This window comes from Chelonoidis abingdonii, chromosome 3, assembly GCF_003597395.2.
Source record: "Chelonoidis abingdonii isolate Lonesome George chromosome 3, CheloAbing_2.0, whole genome shotgun sequence".
NCBI lineage: Eukaryota > Metazoa > Chordata > Testudines > Testudinidae > Chelonoidis > Chelonoidis abingdonii.
This window is the reverse complement of record NC_133771.1, coordinates 212,647,878-212,666,425: the sequence shown is the minus strand read 5'-3', so window position 1 is coordinate 212,666,425 and position 18,548 is coordinate 212,647,878. Positions and strand designations below refer to the sequence as shown.

The window sequence follows — 18,548 nt, the reverse complement described above, 5'->3', positions numbered from 1 at the left end:
AGAAAAAGATCAGCAGACAACTCTCTCTGAGCCCTTAATGTGACTTAGGCTTGCTATATGGTGGTGAATCTTTGCTCCAGAAGGAATGCTCTGACTGGTACCAAGCCCAGTACTGTACAACTCAAAAAATCCTTTGCTAGGAGAAGTTATCAATGACTCTCGTGTTTATTTGCAGCCCTGGGTAGTGGAACAGGGTTCAAGTAGTGGCAATGACTCTTCTCAAGTCCTGTTTTTATTTGGCTTTTATCAGTCAATCATCTAAATACGGGTATACATGTACTCCTGAGTGTGGAGATAAACTTCCATCTAGGCATTTGGTGAAAATCCATGAGGCTGCTGGCAAGCCAAAAGGGAAAATCTTAATTGAGAGTCTGTTTCCTAGAAACTAGGGAAACTAATGTTTCTTCCTAATAGCCACGTGGAAGTATACATCCTTCAAAGACAGCTACACCACTTTCCTTGGTAAGCACGGGAATAATCTCCTCCAAAGCGAGCATCCTGAATTTTGATGTCTGGACATACCTGTTCAGGTTCTTGAAGCTCAAAATGGTTCTTAGACCATCCACCTTCTTGGGGATGAGGAAATACCAGGAATAAGAGCTCTTCCCTTGTGGCGAGGAGGGGCAGGATTATGTGGGGAGGAGGGGCAGGAATTACTTCCATTACCCTTTCTGATAGCAGAGTCCACCTTCTGTAGGAGTATGTTCTCATGGGAACTGTCCCTAGGGAGGGAGAGAGAATGAGGGTGGGCCGAATGCAGAACTGGTTGGAATATCTGCTGAGGATGGTCTCTAAAACACGGGAATCAGAAGTGATTATGCACCAGCTGGTGTAAAATAAGGACAGACAAGGACTGAAGGGAGGAAATGGAGAAAGGTGAGGGGAAAAGGTACTGGAGGCAATAACTTGGTTCTCAGGTGGCCTATCAGTCTGCTCCTTAGAAGCAGAGTTGGTGGCCTAGTCTGTGAACACCAGTGTTCTTAATCGTATATTGTTGCTGAGGTCTCCTTCCATAATTTAGCTCTGGGGGAAAATGGAACCTCCTTTGAGAGGAGCAGCTTTGAGAAGTTGCTGTCTCTTGCCTCTGGAATTTGGAGGCTGGACAGGAGAAGGATTGTCTGAGAAGAAGTGGAAGTCTGGGAAAGGCCAAGAGATCTAGCTGTGTTCCTAGAAGACTTTATTTTTTCCAGCATCATGTCAGTCTCATCACTAAAAAGGGCACGCCCTTCAAAAGGAACTTCTGTTTTGGAGGTGAGACCCAAAAATAGGGATGTGCTTTCCCTTATATAGCCAAGGGCTTCTGATATAAGTTACCATGTGAGGGTGCTTACATGCTCCACAATGGACCTGGTTTCAAAAGATGGTTCCTTGTGCTCGCAACCAGGAAGTGCAATCCCACAAGTGAGAACACACACAGCAGCCCTCGAAGAAAAACAATTTTTACACACAAGGTGCTGTCATGCTTTTAAGGTTCAATATTATATGATTTATTGGATCTGGAAGCAAATTATTTGCATTATAAGAAAGCGGATATTCACAGGTCTCCTGGGGTATAAAACACCTGGCTCTGGCCCTCATGAGATAGACTCAGCATAGGGGATGGGGCAATGCAGAGGCAGTGGCATAAGTTAAAGCAGCCCCTTGATTGCTCTGATACAGGAGCCAGGCAATAGAGCTCAAAGCAGAGCCATAATCATTGACCATAAGCAAAGCGATACTGAGAATCCAGAGGCTAGGGCCATACTATAAATGATGTTGACCTAGACAGATACGAAGGATCCTGTGGAGAACAGGGTGTATGGACATACAGGGGTAATGGTCCACCAAAGACAGGCAACTATACTACATATCTCCTGGATCTGAAGAGTCACCATCTGAACCAAGCCTGGCTCTCCATATGAAGGGACTGAGGGGAGACAGATCAATGGTGTCTTGAACACCATAAAACAGCTCTCTCTCTCTCTCTCTCTGAGTGTGGCACAGACTGAACTGCCCTTCTGCAGGAGGATAGGTTTCTTTTCAAGCTATGGAAGGAGAGCACAAAAATCTGATGGAGGGGGCATGAAGAAAAACTAGCACATAACTAGTGCTCGTTTGTATGTGACAGAACCCGTCCAGGCTCACAGGGAAACTGCCTCCTCCCAACAAGGCTGAGTTCAGTCTGGACTGGCAATCCCGTGCACTGCGAAGTAAGTGAGGCAAAGGTCTTCTGGTTTACATCTCTGATCTGGTCTCTGGAGGAATGAAAGGGGTGAACTGGGTCCTTGGAGATCCTGCCAGAATTATCCCAAGTGGAACAATAGTTAGGAGTGAACCTCTTCATGCTCACAAGGCGGCTGGAGCATGTTAAAGTAGCTGCACAAGTCGCAAGTGCCACAGGGCTCCCAATGTGCAAAGTTTCCTAAGATACTAAGCTATTAATGGTCCATGGGGTGTGTGTGGAAATCCAAGGTTGTGCGCATGGAAATCAAAGGTTGTGCTTAGTGAGGGAACTACCAAGCTGCTCAGCCTGGAGCTGTTACTACAGGAGACTGACATAGGCCAGTCCCAGATGCTGGAGTGACAGGAGGGCAGACAACAGGGAGGCAGAAAACAGGTTTGAAGCTTCAGAGGCAGTAGACTGAAGGCAGATGGCATTAAGAAGCCAGGTCTGGGCAACAAAACAAGAATGTTAGTAAAATTGTTTGTTTCCATAGCAAAAATAGATAGAGAAACTCAGTATTTGGTCACAACGGACATTCAAATGAAAAATGTCACATTTCCTGAATGATGATTGTCCGACACTACAGCTTTTGTGCTGTATTTAATAGGGAAAAGATCTGCAGTTACACAAGATGAAAATTACAAGGACTCTGAGTCTTCATGCATCAAGGCACAAATCACCAGTGCTGGTCAAGAAGAAATACTTCTCACAATCAGGAGAGACTCTCCCACTCAATAGATGCTGAGAAAACCAAAACACAGAAGTGTGGGTGAAGCCAAACTGGGACCCTCATGGTACTTCAGATCTAGAAGTGTGACCCCACCCCTCCAAGGCACCACGGTCCACTGAGACCCCTTTTCCCATCCATGTGGGTAGGAGGATATCCTGCTTCAGAACCCCCGGATGCAAGGGATATCATCAGACTCTGCTTTAAGTTTGGACATTGGACATTTTTATTTCTTTGCTGATTTGTTGTTTGTTTCCTCTCTTCTCCTTCATCAACATCTTTCCCTTTTCCTTACTCTGGGCTCCTGTTAGCTCATCTCTTTCACTAAACCCACTTATCTTACCCAGGCCCCCACAATGCAGACTTCTTTTAAAATGTAGAACCAAAATGACGTTTTTCAACCTGACCACCTCCTTCTCTGCACTTTTTGTCTGGCCTTGATTTTAAGCTCTTCATGGCAGAGACCATCTTTCTGTTTGCACTGTGTCTGACTGGGGCCTCAGTGCTATCATATTATAAACACGTAATAATCACATCCACATCAGTTGATTGTATTAGTTCCAGCTGTAGCCTCCAGTTCCCTTCATCACAATGCATTGTTGACTTGGCTGTGGGATTCTGCGGGGTGAACAGGATTATTCATGGGTACAGTTCTTCCTTCCTGAGACGTCTGAGTACAAGGACGGCAAGTGACTTTACCAAGGTCACAGAGGCCATCAGTGAAAGAGGCAGGATCAGAAAGCAGAGCCTGCCTCCTATTTTTAGTACTATAATCAGTCCACCTCACTAGGCTGCCTCTTAGGTTATTAAAATGACCCAGTTCATTGCCGCCAAAGGCCACGGTAGTTGATTAACAGAAGAGCCAATTCAGTCTTGTTAGTTTCATGCTGCTGCTACTTCAAAAAGCTATGAGCAGTGGTAGTGGACTAGACTAACCCTCAAGCTGCTGGGGACTCAGACCGAGACTTCCAGTTTAAATAGAAAATAGCCCTTTGAAAATCATTTTTGAATGTTAGTGCATATGTGAAGACCCTAGCAAAGCAGCTTGGCTCCATTTCTCTTTCAGCAAAAGGCTAGTGGTGACCTGAAAAGTCCACACGGCTTTTCATATAAAAGGAATCCGTTAAGTTTGGGAGGCTTCAAGCAACGCTCACTAATCCTACCCAAAATCCTCAGGAAGGATCTTTGAACAGTGTTTTATGAACCCCATAAACACAAAACTCTCAAAAATGAGAGGTGAGGGTTGTGTTTTGTGGCTCCAGCAAAAACGGTAATGGGTTCTGCCATTAAGGGAACTTGAATATAATTTGATGACACATAGGAAGCCATTTAAAGGAGAAGGATGGGCAGCCAATGAGGCAGAGGCTAGGCAGGTAGGAGAAATGTTTTGCATATGAAGGGGAAGATTGTTCCAAAGATCAACACACAATCCAATTGGCTGAGACAGATTCTGGGATTCTGCTTTGTTAACTGCTACCTAATTAAGAGTTTTCAATGCCATGAACTATCTACCAACTAAGGAAGGGACAGCGCTAAAGGATATTATACATGATCCTGTCTCCGCAAATTGAAATCTAGCATTAAATAGATGTAAAATTCTCTAATTATGTTTTCCCGAGTAAATTACATCCACTTACAGAAAGTATCCATCACCGATGTGGTTTTTTTCCTGACATTTTAACTTCATTGGTGACTTCAGAGAAAACGTCTTTGTAGTTTTTAGTCATTTAAAAAAAAACAGGATATTTTAATGCACAAAAGTGTAACAAATTTAACTTTAACAAGCTTCCAGTTTAGCATCTCCAAGCTGTATGAGAGTTCTATAAATATATACTTTTGACTAAGGGGATCTACTTTGCTGTTAAATCATTCCTGACACTTTGCAGTGGTTTTTGAAGGGGTTCTGAAGCATTAAACAAGCCTGGCTGCAGGTCTGAAGAATAAATTGCTTTAAAATACATCAAAGAGTATTTCTACCCAAGTTGTCAGAAGTGTATTATTGTACTTTTTGTCTTGAAAGCAGAGCACCAACATAAAGGATAAAATCATCAGTACAAAGAGCTATCTGTGTTTTAATTAAAATAATTTAAAATCTATGAGTTTCAAAGTAATTTCATAGGAAATACCGCAAACATGACAATATTTACTAATAGGGAAACACTGTAGAGCTCAGTGGCTGTGGTTTATAATCGTCAGTTTGAAATATATGCTTAGAAAGATACAGTATGGCATAAGCAAAGCTTAGACTGTAAGGGTATGAACACCACGTTCAATGTAATTAAGAAGCAGCCTATCAACACTAAGACAGTAATGTCATCCCATCTGCCAAACCCTGCATTAGCTGGCACTATGCCTCCTGCCTGCTGCTGCTTCTGTTACCCACCTGATCCTTGGAGACCTGCTTTGATGGAGCGTTTATGCCAAGCTTTTCCAGAGGATAGACAATCTGTCGTCTTGGTCGCACGGGAACCATGTAATGAAGGGCAGATGTCAGGGAATGGGCATAGGGATTCTGAAACTGAAAGAGAGCAATCTATGTTTTAGCACAGAGAATGTCAGAACAGTGCATCACAGATGTCTGTTGTACGGCTTTGCAAATACAAAATTCTTAACTCTGTTGGCTAAATCTGAGAGAAAAATCAGTAAACAAACAAACATATTCAGAGCAGAGGAATGAATTGCAGATAATTCCTGACACTAATGAAGATAATTATGAGAGTAATTACATTACTATCTCTGTGGGAATGACAGATAAACAAGTGGTTTGGTTTATGGGATTTTTCAGCACAAGTATTTTCCCCAGGAGGATATTTTTCTCCACAGTGATCATGAATCAGCTTGATTTGACCTCATTAAGCTGTATTATCTGCTTACTGTTAACCTTTGCTTGTTTGGCAAACGATGGTGTAAGAATTTATATAGAAAATCTATACTGACTGAAATGTCAATTTCATCCAAGTGATAAATGTTAATAAACTAGAAAAAATTTGAACTGAACAAAACCCCCAAATGTTAACTGGATAGGGCAGGTCATTAGAAGTAGCTTTATTTCTGCATGACTGGCCCAATTACACATCACATGAAAAGACAAAATAGGAATATTATCAGAAACAGAGTGGACATTAACGGAAAGCAAATTACACTGAAGTGCCTTTGAAGTCCATATCATAGCCACAACACCAAAAAAATTAATCATGATTAATGTTACTACAACATAAGCTGAACAAAATAATATTTTACCATTTATTAGAATGCATTGCTGAGTTAAAGCTAAATTGTTTTAATCTGTAAATAGATTAAGGAGAAAATACTACCAAGATTTAACTCATCCTCTCCATCCATCCCTGTTTACCTTCATTTCTGTGAATGACATTTAGCCAAATGTTACTCAGTGAGATTAGTTCCTCAAGGAGGCAATTACTAAAACTCCACAGAGCAGTAATCTGTATAGAAGAACACCACGCTAGAGAAGCAAAAAGATTCTTCTGAAAATTTGTGTATTTATCTTATCAAGATTCCTATATGGGCTTGTCTAGACAGAGAATTAGTGTGTGGCAAGCTGAGATGTATATTGACAGTGCGCTAGCATGCTGTGCATTAACTGGCAGTGTGGAACTTGCTACAGCGCACTAAAAATGTCCTAGTATTCTTTGTTTTACTCTGCGTTGAAATGGGAATAGGTCAACGTGAACTAGGAGAACTTTGAGTGCATAGGAGAAGGGTCTACATGGCCATGAGCACCATGCTAGTGTGCTATAGATTTGCACCCTAATTTGCTGTGCACTAGCTTTCTGTCTAGAAAGGCCCTGTGTTAGAAAAGAAAAGCGAATTTAGGGCAAAATTATCAAATGTGTCTAAGTGACTTAGGAGCCTAAGACCCATTTTGAAAAGTGACTGAGATGCCAAAGGTTCCACTGACTTTCAGGGACACTGAGGCTACGTTTACACTGCCCTGCAGTTGTGACTACTGAGATGTGAATAGCAGTACGGATCAAAGTTCTGTGCTGTAACTCCCCTGTGTGGATGCTGCAGGTGCGAACTAAAAAGTTCCTGGTTCACATTAGTGTAGTCTTGCTTGTTGTCCAAACTGCAGGGCAGTGTAGACAAGCCCTTAGATTCCTAAGTGGAGAGAGGTATGGAAAAAGGTAATTAGTGGTGTCCCCCAGGGGTCTGTACGGGGCCCAGTCCTATTCAACATATTCATAAATTATCTGGAAAAAGGGGTAAACAGTGAGATGGCAAAACTTGCAGATGATACAAAACTACTCAAGATAGTGAAGTCCCAGGCAAGCAGTGAAGAGCTACAAAAGGATCTCTCAAAACTGGGTGACTGGGCAACAAAATGGCAGATGAAATTCAATGTTGATAAATGCAAAGTGATGCATATAAAATGATGTGGTCTAAATTAGTTGTTCTTCTTCGAGTGATTGCTCATATCCATTCCAGTTAGGTGCGCGCGCGCCGCGTGCACATTCGTCGGAAGATTTTTACCCTAGCAACACTCCGTGGGTCGGCAGGGCGCCCCCTGGAGTGGCGCCGCTATGGTGCCGGATATATACCCCTGCCAACCCAGCCGCCCTTCAGTTCCTTCTTGCCGGCCCGTGTCGGTCGTTGAATAAGTGGAGCGCAGCTTAGCTGACCTCCGCTTCCCTAGCTACTCGTAGTTCTTGTGTAAATACAGTTTATAATCCTTATACGTTTTTTCTAAATAGTTAGTTTAATGATCTTAGTGGGGTTCGTGGAGTAGCCCCTTCCCTGCAACCGGTGCCTGAGCCCATGCCCGGCTCACCGGGTTCTTAGTCCGTGCCTGCCGCCTCGGCCGTTGCTGACAGGAAATCCACAACGACTCCTGTTTGACCGCTGCCTGGGGGATCGCAGATAAGTGCCCCATTTGCACGGCGTTTTAAGCCGACAAACAACACATGGAGCAGCACTTTCATTTCCCCTCCACCCTTCTGCACAAGCGCGGGCTACTCAGGGACAGAGCGCCTCCTCGGCACCTGAGGACCGCCGCTGGCACGGCCGTTGCAGGCAACCGAAGTCGACTCGGCAACCCGCTCCATCTCTCTGAGCTTGAGGAAGCCCACGACTCCTCCTACAGGTGCCATGACAGCTCCCCACGGCATGTGGCCTGCCGGTTGAGCTCCCTGCTCCTGCTGCTTCTGTGCCAACGGCACCCGCAGCCAGAGAGCTCACACAGTTAGATCGCCGGCACCTGAGACAACCTGCAGAGACACTGAGGACGCCGGCACCCTTATTCCGGTCTCGCGGGGCCGTCGAATCCAGTGCCTGGCCGCTCCCCGGCACACTGCCGTGGTTCAAGCTTCCTGCTCCTGCTGCTTCCGTGCCAACGCACCACAGCCAGTGAGCTTCATCTGAGTCAGGATCGCCGCACCGGCACCTCCCCGCACCGACAACGCCGGCACGTCAATCCGAAGGTCCCACAAGGGCCGTTGATCCGGTGCCTGCCGCTTCCCCCGGCACGCCGTGGTTGAGCTTTCCTGCTCCTGCTGCTTCCGTGCCATCTGCACCGCAGCCAGTGAGCTCGTCTAAGTCGGATCGCCCTAGCACTGACTCCTGCCGCGGCACCGGCTACGTCGACACCGTCGATCCCCGGTCCACAAGGGAGTCCGTACGAATCTGGTGCCTGACTGCTCCCCGGCAAGCGCTGTGGTTGAGTTCCTGCTCCCTGCTGCTTCCATGCCCAAACGGCACCGTGCAGCAGAGAGCTCATCTACCTCGATCTGCCCGGCACCGAGACAACATCGGGCAACCATTGATCCCAAGTCCCACAAGGCCGTCGGACCCAAAAGGCCTACTGCTCCCGCACGCGCCGTGGATTGAGCTTCCTGCTCCTGCTGCTTCCGTGCCAACAGCACCACGACCAGAGGGCCTCATCTCACTCTGGATCACCCCGGCAGCGCAATACCCTACAGAGGCACCGACGGACCACCGGCACCCGTTGATCCCGGTCCCACAAGGGCCGTCGAATCCAGTGCCTGACTGCTCCCCGGCGCGCGCCGTGTCGACGCTCCCTGCTCCTACTGCTTCCCGTGCAATCTGCACCACGGACAGGGAGCTTGTCTAAGCCGGATCGACCCGCATCCAACCGACCTGCTGACACACTGGCGCGGTCGCAGGCACTGTCGATACCTATCCCCACGTGGACAGTAGAATCCGAGTGCCTGACAGCTCCCCAGTACGCACTGTGGTCGAAGCTTACTGTTCCCTCCACGCCGGAGCATCCGACACCGGCGACGGGTTTCATTGCCATGACAGAGTAGATGCGCCTGAACCCCGCGCCGCCAGTGCTGGTAATAGTCTCTTGGCAAGCCTCCTGATGCGTCGTGCTCCCATCCTCGGCACCTGGTCGCACTCGCCGAAAAAAAAAAAAAAAAAAAAAAAAAAAAAAAAAAAAAAAAAAAAAAAAAAAAAACAAAAAAAAAAAAAAAAAAAAAAAAAAACACCGGTCGGTGTAAACCGTTCACTGACCCGATAATCTCGCACCGTTCTGGCTCCCATCACCGCTACAGGCGCTTATGACTGCTGTACTGCTCCCGTCCTCGAGGTCTCGTCGACCTCCCCGGCACCGCTGTAGTAGGAGGTCCGGATCTCGTTTCCAGGTACCAGTGCGCCTTCCGGTACCGTCCCAGGTGCCAAGTTGGGCAAGGTCTTGGTAGAGGTCAGGTCTCTGACCATGATTTTCAGCACCTCCATGGCCTTTCCCAGTCACGCAACCTGTCTTCCAAGCGGACATCTCTTATGCTCAAGAACCGTGCGATTTGGTGTGCCCACAAACCACCCTAGGGGCATCAGGACTCCCATGGAGGGTAGCGCTGCAATGTTGGACCTCCAGGTGCAGGAGGTCCTCGGAGGAACGAACCCGGTAGTGGCTGTTCTAAAGTACCTCGGCGGTTTCCCCACTAGAGGCAGAGGTCCTACCCATTTATTCGGACCATCCAGGCTAGTGCCCAATACTCTCTGGAGGTTCGACTGCTTGCTTGTCCGTCCTTCGCCCTGCTCACTGGTCATCCAGGTTGGTAGAACAGTGAACGGGATGGCCAGCAGGCGCCAGCCCCGAAATTGTAGGGGCTATGCGAGTGACCCTACTCACTCGCAAGGTGTTACTCTGCAAGGCCTTAATAGCCCTGCGTGACAATCAATGAGCCCTGCTTAGTCCCTATATCCGTTACCACCGGAATGGCGATGGATAAATTTATGGAGTGCTTCTCCATCAAAGACTCCTGCCAAGAGCTCACCTGCCCCCTGAAGAAAGGAAAACGGCGGCCGAGAGCTTCCCCAGGCCTTGTACCATAAGGAGCACTCAATGACATCAGTTTGAAACCTCTTTGCGGTGAAAATCAACCCAGACGGGAAAGCCTGAAGGACAACAGGGTCCCTCATGCAATCTCTCTCGAGCATGCAATACGCCAAACATCCTACTCGGCAGGGCCCTTCCGTCCCCAGCCACACCGCCACAGCTCTCTGTGCTCGCCACAGACAGGGCTTTGGCAGATGGCGCGGCTGACGTCGGTCGCAGACGACCGTCAGTAAGACCCCCGAGAGGGCCAAGATCGAGGTCCCCTCGCAATCGCGACGGGGACCAAAGACAATCTTTCTGAAAGTGGCACCCGAGGGTGAGCTGTACCGGTTACGGGCCTGATCCCACTCCTACTTAACCTCTTGGCGTGGGTCCCAGTTAACTTCAGTCCGCTGTCTTTACACATGGTGCGGAGCAATGGGGCTCACCTCCACTTTGTTCCAACCTGTCACCTCTCAGAGGCTCCTCTGGGCGCAATCCTCGTACAAGAGGTGCAGACAGCGCCGATGGACGGAGGGGGCAAAGGGGTTACTTCCCTATATCCCTAACCCAACCGTATGACGGTCTCAGACCTGTCCTAGACCGCAAAGAAATTCAACCAGCTTATGATAAGTTGAAGTTCGCATGGTATCCCTCGGGAACCATTATCCTGTCCTTGGATCCTGAAGTCTGGTATGCTGCCCTCAGATATGAAGGACGCGTACTTTCACAATGCCATCTTCCCTCTGCATGGGAGATACCTCCACTTTCTAGCCAACCGTCGGTACTTCGGTTTACGGTATATGACTAGTTTGGGCCTTTTCAAACAGCCCACAGGCATTTCCAAGTGCGTGGCTATTAGCGCGCCTCATCTCCACCGGATGCGGCGTTATGCGTTTCCGTATCTGGACGATATGGCTCATCTGGGGAGACTCCAAGACAACAAGAGTCCGCTCAGCATGTGTGGTCATCGTCGGGGACCTAAATTCACATGTCTAGGCCTGATGACTCATTATGGGGACATCCCTCTTTGGTTCCCACGCATGGGGTTAGACTTTCCAAGGAGCTATCCTGTGAGCGTCCGAGCGAGCCGGATCCTTGCTTACCACAGCCGCGGTTTCAGGCAGATGACACTGATCATCCGAAAGTCTTGCAAAACTTATCCACCCGGACAGGGCCCTATGGTCACCGATAGTCACCATTCCCTTCGAGCACCATTTAGACTCCCTAGACTGGTGCTAACCCCCTCCCTGAGTTGTGGCAGGATTGCCGCTCCATCCGCATGACGGCAGTCCGCCTGGGGTGCCAGGTGATTCCAGCAGCAGCTGCCGAGGCCAGTTGACGACTCAGTGTTACGGCCAGCACAGACGCGCCATGTGCTCCATTGAAGAACTGGGGGAACATGGCCCTCCTCCCTTGTCAGAAGGTCCCCCACTTCGCCCAATTTCCTTTTTTTTCTGGCCACTTTTTTTTGCGATAGCCCACTCGAGAATTATTCTGGTAGATCCTTTCTCCCAGGCATTCAAAGAACGCTTGAACGCTGTCAACTCCGGCAAGCCTTTTCCTGCTCTCGAGGGTCGCCCTGCCCAGTGTCTGATTTGTTGCTGGAAGTAGATGTTTTTCCCCACAGTATGGACCGGTCGCTTACCGCATGAACACGGACGGGAAAAATGTTCCGCGGCATCTGCTCTACCAGAAGGTCTCTCCCGGGACCGATCTCGATGCTGTCTCAGAGCCATAGAAGGCCAACACGCATCCCCCGGCTCATTTGAGTCCTGCCCAAACTTCGCAGGGGCAGGAATGCGCATCTCATGGTCACTCTCAGCGTGGTCCAGACAGCACTGATCACACGCCACGTGCTTCGGCTGTGCCATAAGCCAACCCAATTACCCTGCACTCCACCCACGCCCTCATACCTTCAGACCACGGCAGATCTCTTCGCCACCCGGACTCTGCATGCAGTCTCTTCAACCTCACGGTGTGCTGCTGCGTGACTAGCAGGGTTAGCAGGAAGCCTTCGCCACCTGGTCAACATACCTTGCATTGGTGGAAGCGTTTCTCTACAGGTGTTGAACGCTTAATCTTACTCCTGCTGAGGTCTCGATTCCCTCTATTTTTGGACTACCCTCTGGGCCTACACAGCAGCAGGGGCCCTAGCGGTGTCCATCGCTGATCGGTACACTTGGCAGCCATCTTTACCTTCCTCCTAGGCTTGCGGGTTGATCGCTGCCTTCTGTTCTCACTCTCTATGGTTTTCGAGGTTCCTCAAGGGCTTCGAGCGCTTACACCCTTAGGTACATCGCCCAGCCCCAACCTGGAACCATCAAGCATGGTTTTTAACCAGAACTTATGTCTTCCCCCATGTTGAGCCCGTTAGCATCACCTGCTCGTTGCCATTACCTGTCTTGGAAGACAGTTTTCCTCGTTCGGCCATTACATTCAGCCAGACGAAGTATCTCCGAGCTCAGGGCTCTTAACGGTGGTTTCAACCATGCACTATTTGTTCCCAAAGACGAGGTGCAGTTACGTCCTTCAGTGCGGCTTTCCTCCCTAGGTGGTGTCTGCCTTTCTCCTGTTTTCCACACTCAACAGTGATGGCGACAACATGTTGCACTCTCTGGACGTCTGATACAAGCGCTCGGCAGTTTTGTTGAAGATGGACAAACCCATTTTCCTAACACGCCCCGAGCTCTCGGTCGCCGATTAGCCAGACCGGAAGGAAAGGGACTACCCGTCTTTCCTCTCAGGAGATGTTCATCTTTGGGTTGATAAACATTGCACCGCGACTTGTTTATGATTTGGCTCACTTTCCCAAGCCACATCAACTATGCCTCTATGCTCAGGGCTCAGACTTCGTCTGCCGCCTGCTGACTCGTGTCCGTACCCACGAGATCTCTCTGCGCGGCTCCATGGTCCTTGGACCATACCTTTGCTCTCGCATTATTGCTCTGGTTTAACAGTCAAGGGTGCTGCAGCCTCTGGCTCGGCGCTTATTGCAGTTGCAGTATCTCCACTCACGACCCCACCGGCCTACCATTAAGGTTGTGGATATCACCCTAAACTGGAATGGATATGAGCCAATCACTCGAGAAGAAGGAAAAGCGGTTACTCACGCTTTGTAATCTGTTGTTCTTCGAGAATGCTGTTGCTCAATATCCCATTTTCCAACTACGCCGCCCTCCTTCCCCACTGTCGGAGTTAGCCAGCAAGAAGGAACTGAAGGCGCAGCTGGGTCGGCAGGGGTATTATATCCAGCACCATAGTTGCGCCACTCCAGGGGGCGCCGCTGCCCGACGCCATCGGAGTGTTGCTAGGCGTAAAATGCTTCTGTACGAACGTGCAACGCGAGCGCTGCGCAACACCTAACTGGAATGGATATGAGCAAACACATCTCAAAGAACAACAGTTACAAACGGTGAGTAACCGGTCTTTTACCACATCAATGAAAAAGATACTTGGAATCATATGTGAATAGTTATCTTGAAAACATCTACTCAATGTTACGAGCAACAGTCAAAAAGCAAACAGAATGTTGGGAATCATTAGAAATAGAGATAGATAATAAAAACAGAAAATATCATAATTGGGCCTCTAGTGTAAATCCATGGTACAGCCCACATTTTGAATACTGTGAGGCAGATGTTGTTCAATCCCATCTCAAAAAAAAGATATATTGGCATTGGAAAAGGTTCAGAAAAGGGCAACAAAAATTATAAAGGGTAATGCACGGCCTTCCTATGAGGAGAGATTAATAAGACTGGGATTTTTCAACTTGGAAAAGAGACGAGAATAAGGGGGATATGATAAAGGTCTATTAAAAATCATGACTGATGTGAAGAAAGTAAATAGGGAACTGTATTTATTTACTCTCTCATAACACAAAAACTAGGGCCACCAAATGAAAATTAATAGGCAGCAGGTTAAAACAAACAAAAAGAAGTATTTTTTTCACACAACGCAGTCAATTGTCTTTGAACTAACTTGCCAGAGGATGTGTGAAAGGCCAAGACAATTACAGGGCTCAAAAAAAGAACATTGAAGGTTCATGGAGGATAGGTCCATCAATGGCTATTGCCAGGGGGGAGGGATGGTGACCCCGAGCCTCCGTTTGCCAGAGGCTAGGAATGGGTGACAGGGGATGGATCACTTGAAGAATCCCTGTTCTGTTCATACCCTCTGGGGCACCTGGCATTGGCTGCTGCCAGAAGACAGGATACTGGGCTAGATGGACCTTTGCTCTGACCCAGTATTGCCACTCTTATGTTCTAAGTGTATAAGTCACTTTTGAAAGTAGGGCTCCTAAGACACTTAGGTACTTTAAAATTTTTGATCCTTAATCTATTCTCATCATGTTGTAGTCAGTGACCTCCTTCCACCCCTTTCTCCTCTTCCCACTGTCCCACCCTGAATCTCTAAATAAAAAGTGATCATCCGTACATCTCAAAATCCACCATGCAACTGAGTGGTAAATGTCTGAGAAACATGTGGTGGGAGAACATGACTGATCAGAAAAATTTGGTTAAAAAGAAACAGAAAATATAATTACAAGGTGAAGACAAAGAAGCTATGAATGCTTTATATCTTAACATTTTAAAATATGCCATGTAACTGATCTGCAAGTCACATAAGGTTACACAAGTTGCATCAGCATATTAAACAATTCAATGAAAATATCATGGAGTATTCCCCAGTTAATACACAGTATGAGCAGGACAGTTCCTTCACCTATGCATCCAGGCAGGGGCAAAATGTAGAGGAAAAACTGCTCCTATTTGGCTATTTGAAGATTGTGTCCAGGTGTGCCAGAGGTACAGGGTATTGCTCATCTATCCTAGAGCAGGTACATTGGGAGTGGGCAGAGAATGGGTGAAGCTTTGGCTACAGTCCTCACAATGTATTGGTCAGTAGAGGGGAAAGTAATGGCCTGGACAAAAACCAAACTACCTCCATCACTGAAGCAAGCAGGGAAGTAGAGAGCAAATCATTCCTCTCTGAGGCATGATTCCCACACTGAGGGAACACACTAAATGTGTTGCCCCAAACACAGGGCTTGTAGCAAAGCCACACTCTAGCCCTACCACGTGTCACCCATCAACACAGATGGAGATAGTGTGATCTGAGAGGACAAAGTGTTTGCAACATTTCTGAAGAAATTTCTCTATACCAATCACCTGCCATGTATGCAGTTATAGAAAAAAACAAACAAACAAAACAAAAAACCTAAGGAAAATAAAGGTCAGCACGTATGATGTTTAATAAAATCATTGCCAACTTTTGCTTTTACCTCGCCGTCCACAGACTGTGCATAAATAGGGTAGTAGAGACAAGACTTGTAGGCTAAGCGAAGAATCTCTTTCAGAAAATATTTGGTATAATGATGGAATATGGGATTTAGAGCAAAGTGGTACAGATGGCCATGTTCCTCCTGCTGGTGATGATTGAAGTAAATAAAATCTTCAATGTTGTAATGTGAACGGATATATTCAATATCCTAGGAAATAAGACATTTTAAATCAGTGATGATGAAAGAGTTGTGTTTTTGTGATACAAGATTTGACAGCAAACTGCCTTTATATTTATTAATGATGAAGTTTGAACATTGAAACAAGACTACCTTGAGCGCTATTCACTAGCAAAGCACATTAACCAAACAAATTGTTCTTCACAATCTTTCCTTTGTATCAAAATCAATTTTTATAACTCATCATGCTTTATTTACTATAAGAAATGTATATCTGACCCCAGCAGTAAAGCATATGAGTGCCTGACATTTTTTGACAGATATTTACAGAGAAATACATTTTCTATTTTGCAAGGTATCAGAGAGAGGCCAGATTGTCTCTCCCACAGTAAAAGCTGAGCAGGGGACTTTTGGGAAGAAAACCTCTGTGAGGAGTCCCATGCATGAATTCCTTCATCATCCTGTTAGAGTTGGGGTTTGCGCTAGTTTAGCCACCTTACAGACAGCGACCCCTGATTTCAATGCATTTGGAAGAATTAAAAACCATCTATGAAAATCCTTACCTTGCTGGATATGATATTAAAATTGAATATTACAAATGTTTCAAGAAAGATTGTGCCTTTTTAGTGCCAGAAAAATGCCAGAAAAGTTTTAAATTTGTAGCAACTAACGTAAAACAGAACTGGAAATATTCATCCTCTTCCCCTCCCAATTACAGTTGACAGCTTTTCTGTCTGCTCCTACCCCTCCCCCCCTTATCTATTTTTAAAACAATATTAATTTCTTTGAAGTTAAATGTGTATGATGCACTTTACTCAGAAGCTATTGTAAAAAAAGGCAATTTGAAAGGAGTGGAAGTGCCATTTTCAAAATGCTGGAACAAACTGCTGATTTCCTCTTTCGGAATATATGGGCCAAAATACAGGTTTGTAGCATTAGATTTAAAGAAGTATCAAGTCACAGAGAGAGAAAGAAAGGTTTTGAGGTTAGGGCTTCAGATTGGGATGCAGGAGATTTGAGTTCAATTTTCTGCTTCACCTCAGACTCCCTGTGTGATTCTGGACAGGTCACAATCTCTGTCTGTGCCTCAGGTCCCCATCTGTAAAAAGGGATAATAATCCTTCCTTTGCCTGTCTTTGTGTGGATTGTAAACTCTTTGGAGAAGGGACTTCTACTGTGTGTGTGTACAGTGCTTAGCACACGGCCAAGATCTTGGCTGGGGCAACTGTAATACAAATAATGACGAAGTCAGCATTACCGTGTGCAAACTCAGGGCACACATCTTAAATAGGAAAAGGAAAAAAATATAAAGAGTTTTACCATTTCATTTTTAACAACAGAAATGCCAACTATCTGATCCAAAACTTCTGCTACAAATGCCTGGACTGGTGTCCCATCCTGAAAGACAAAGGATAATATGATCACTGATTTACACGCAATATTAGAATTCTAAGTTTGCTATTCGATCTTAACTGCAATTTTCAGTAACATGCTAAATGTAAAATACTTTCCCCTCTGTATATTCTGTGCACTGTTCTATTACAGTCATCTTTCCCTAACATAGGGACCAATCCTGCAATAATCTCCATATGGATGGACCCCTGTGCCCAAACAGAGTCCCACTGATGTAAGGTATATAGTTCTGATCTTGCTCCTCTGGAAGCCAAGGGCCACTTTCCCATTGTCTTCAATGAATTAGGTTTGGACCCTAGGAAAGATATATTTTAATATATGGTAGGTTTAACATTGGACAATGCAATGGACAGCAACTGGTATGTCTGCAACAAGTACTCACTGGATCTCTGCGAGCCTGAGTGAAGACCTTTAAGTCATCCAGTATGCTGTCATTCAAGTCAAGAGTTTTGATGAGCATTTCAACAGCAGGTGTATCACTAGTTGTCGCTGCTCTTACCTTAAATGACCTATTAAAGGAAATAAAAATGAAAAGTTTGCCCTGCTGATCAACAGAAGACTTCATTCACCAGTTCAATCGAGTCAATGCCTTTCACTATCACTACCTCCACACAGTTAATTAAACATGAAATGTACTGTTCTATGGAAATTATTTTCAAACCTGTAAATTAGCTCATTACATAATTGACATAATATGTCCCACATGGATCTGCACAATACTTGGCCGATGTTAAAGTACATACGGCCCAGCCCCTCATCACCACTCCCAAGCAGCACGTAGTCTTCTAGTGAATGAGGGTGAAGCCATCACAGGAAGGAACCAAAAAAATCTTATAAACCAAAAAAGAAAAATACACAGAGAGAAACAATCAGACCAAATTAGGAAAAAGGACAGAGACAGAAAAGAGAAAACAGAATAAAGAAGCCATGCTGGAACACTGAGCAAGAGAATACTGGGGACATCAATGCCACACCAGTAAGTTTCCAAGAAAGAAAGACTAGGAACCATTGTGTTAGTCCCTGATCCTGCAAAACACCTTTCTCACTTGCTTCACTTCAAGCATGTGAGTAGGCTTAAGCTTATTGAAGTGAAAAGATCTACTTGTACGTTTAAAGTTAAGCACACGTGTTTGTTGGACTGAGGCCTTAGATTGTCAGCAAAAATGGCACAGACTAAATGAAATTACATGGGCAAAAATAAAAATGTTTACTGCAGTCCAAGGAGGAAAAAAAATTGTTGCAGGGTTAGTTTTCCTTTCAGTCTAAATGATAAAATAGCAGGCTTTAAGTCTAAATTTGTAAAACTGAATTAAGAGTTAAAATAGATTCAGTTGGAACATTAAATCAAACAGTGAATGTGCAAAAGAGATGAAGGCCTAGCAGATGGGAAGCAATGAGAGTCACTTGTGGGGTATAATAAAGTAAAAGCAAGCAGAAAATCGGT

At 45.9% G+C, this 18,548-nt stretch overlaps 1 protein-coding gene across 1 annotated transcript in view; it reads right to left on the bottom strand.

Annotated features, from left to right (window-relative positions):
* Positions 1 to 18,548, bottom strand: part of CFAP61 (cilia and flagella associated protein 61) — a 200,388-nt gene that overhangs the window by 138,792 nt on the left and 43,048 nt on the right. The window contains 4 exon segments of the mRNA XM_075064507.1: positions 5,314 to 5,448; positions 15,515 to 15,721; positions 17,012 to 17,089; positions 17,487 to 17,613. Of these exon segments, the coding sequence (XP_074920608.1) occupies positions 5,314 to 5,448; positions 15,515 to 15,721; positions 17,012 to 17,089; positions 17,487 to 17,613 (547 nt within the window).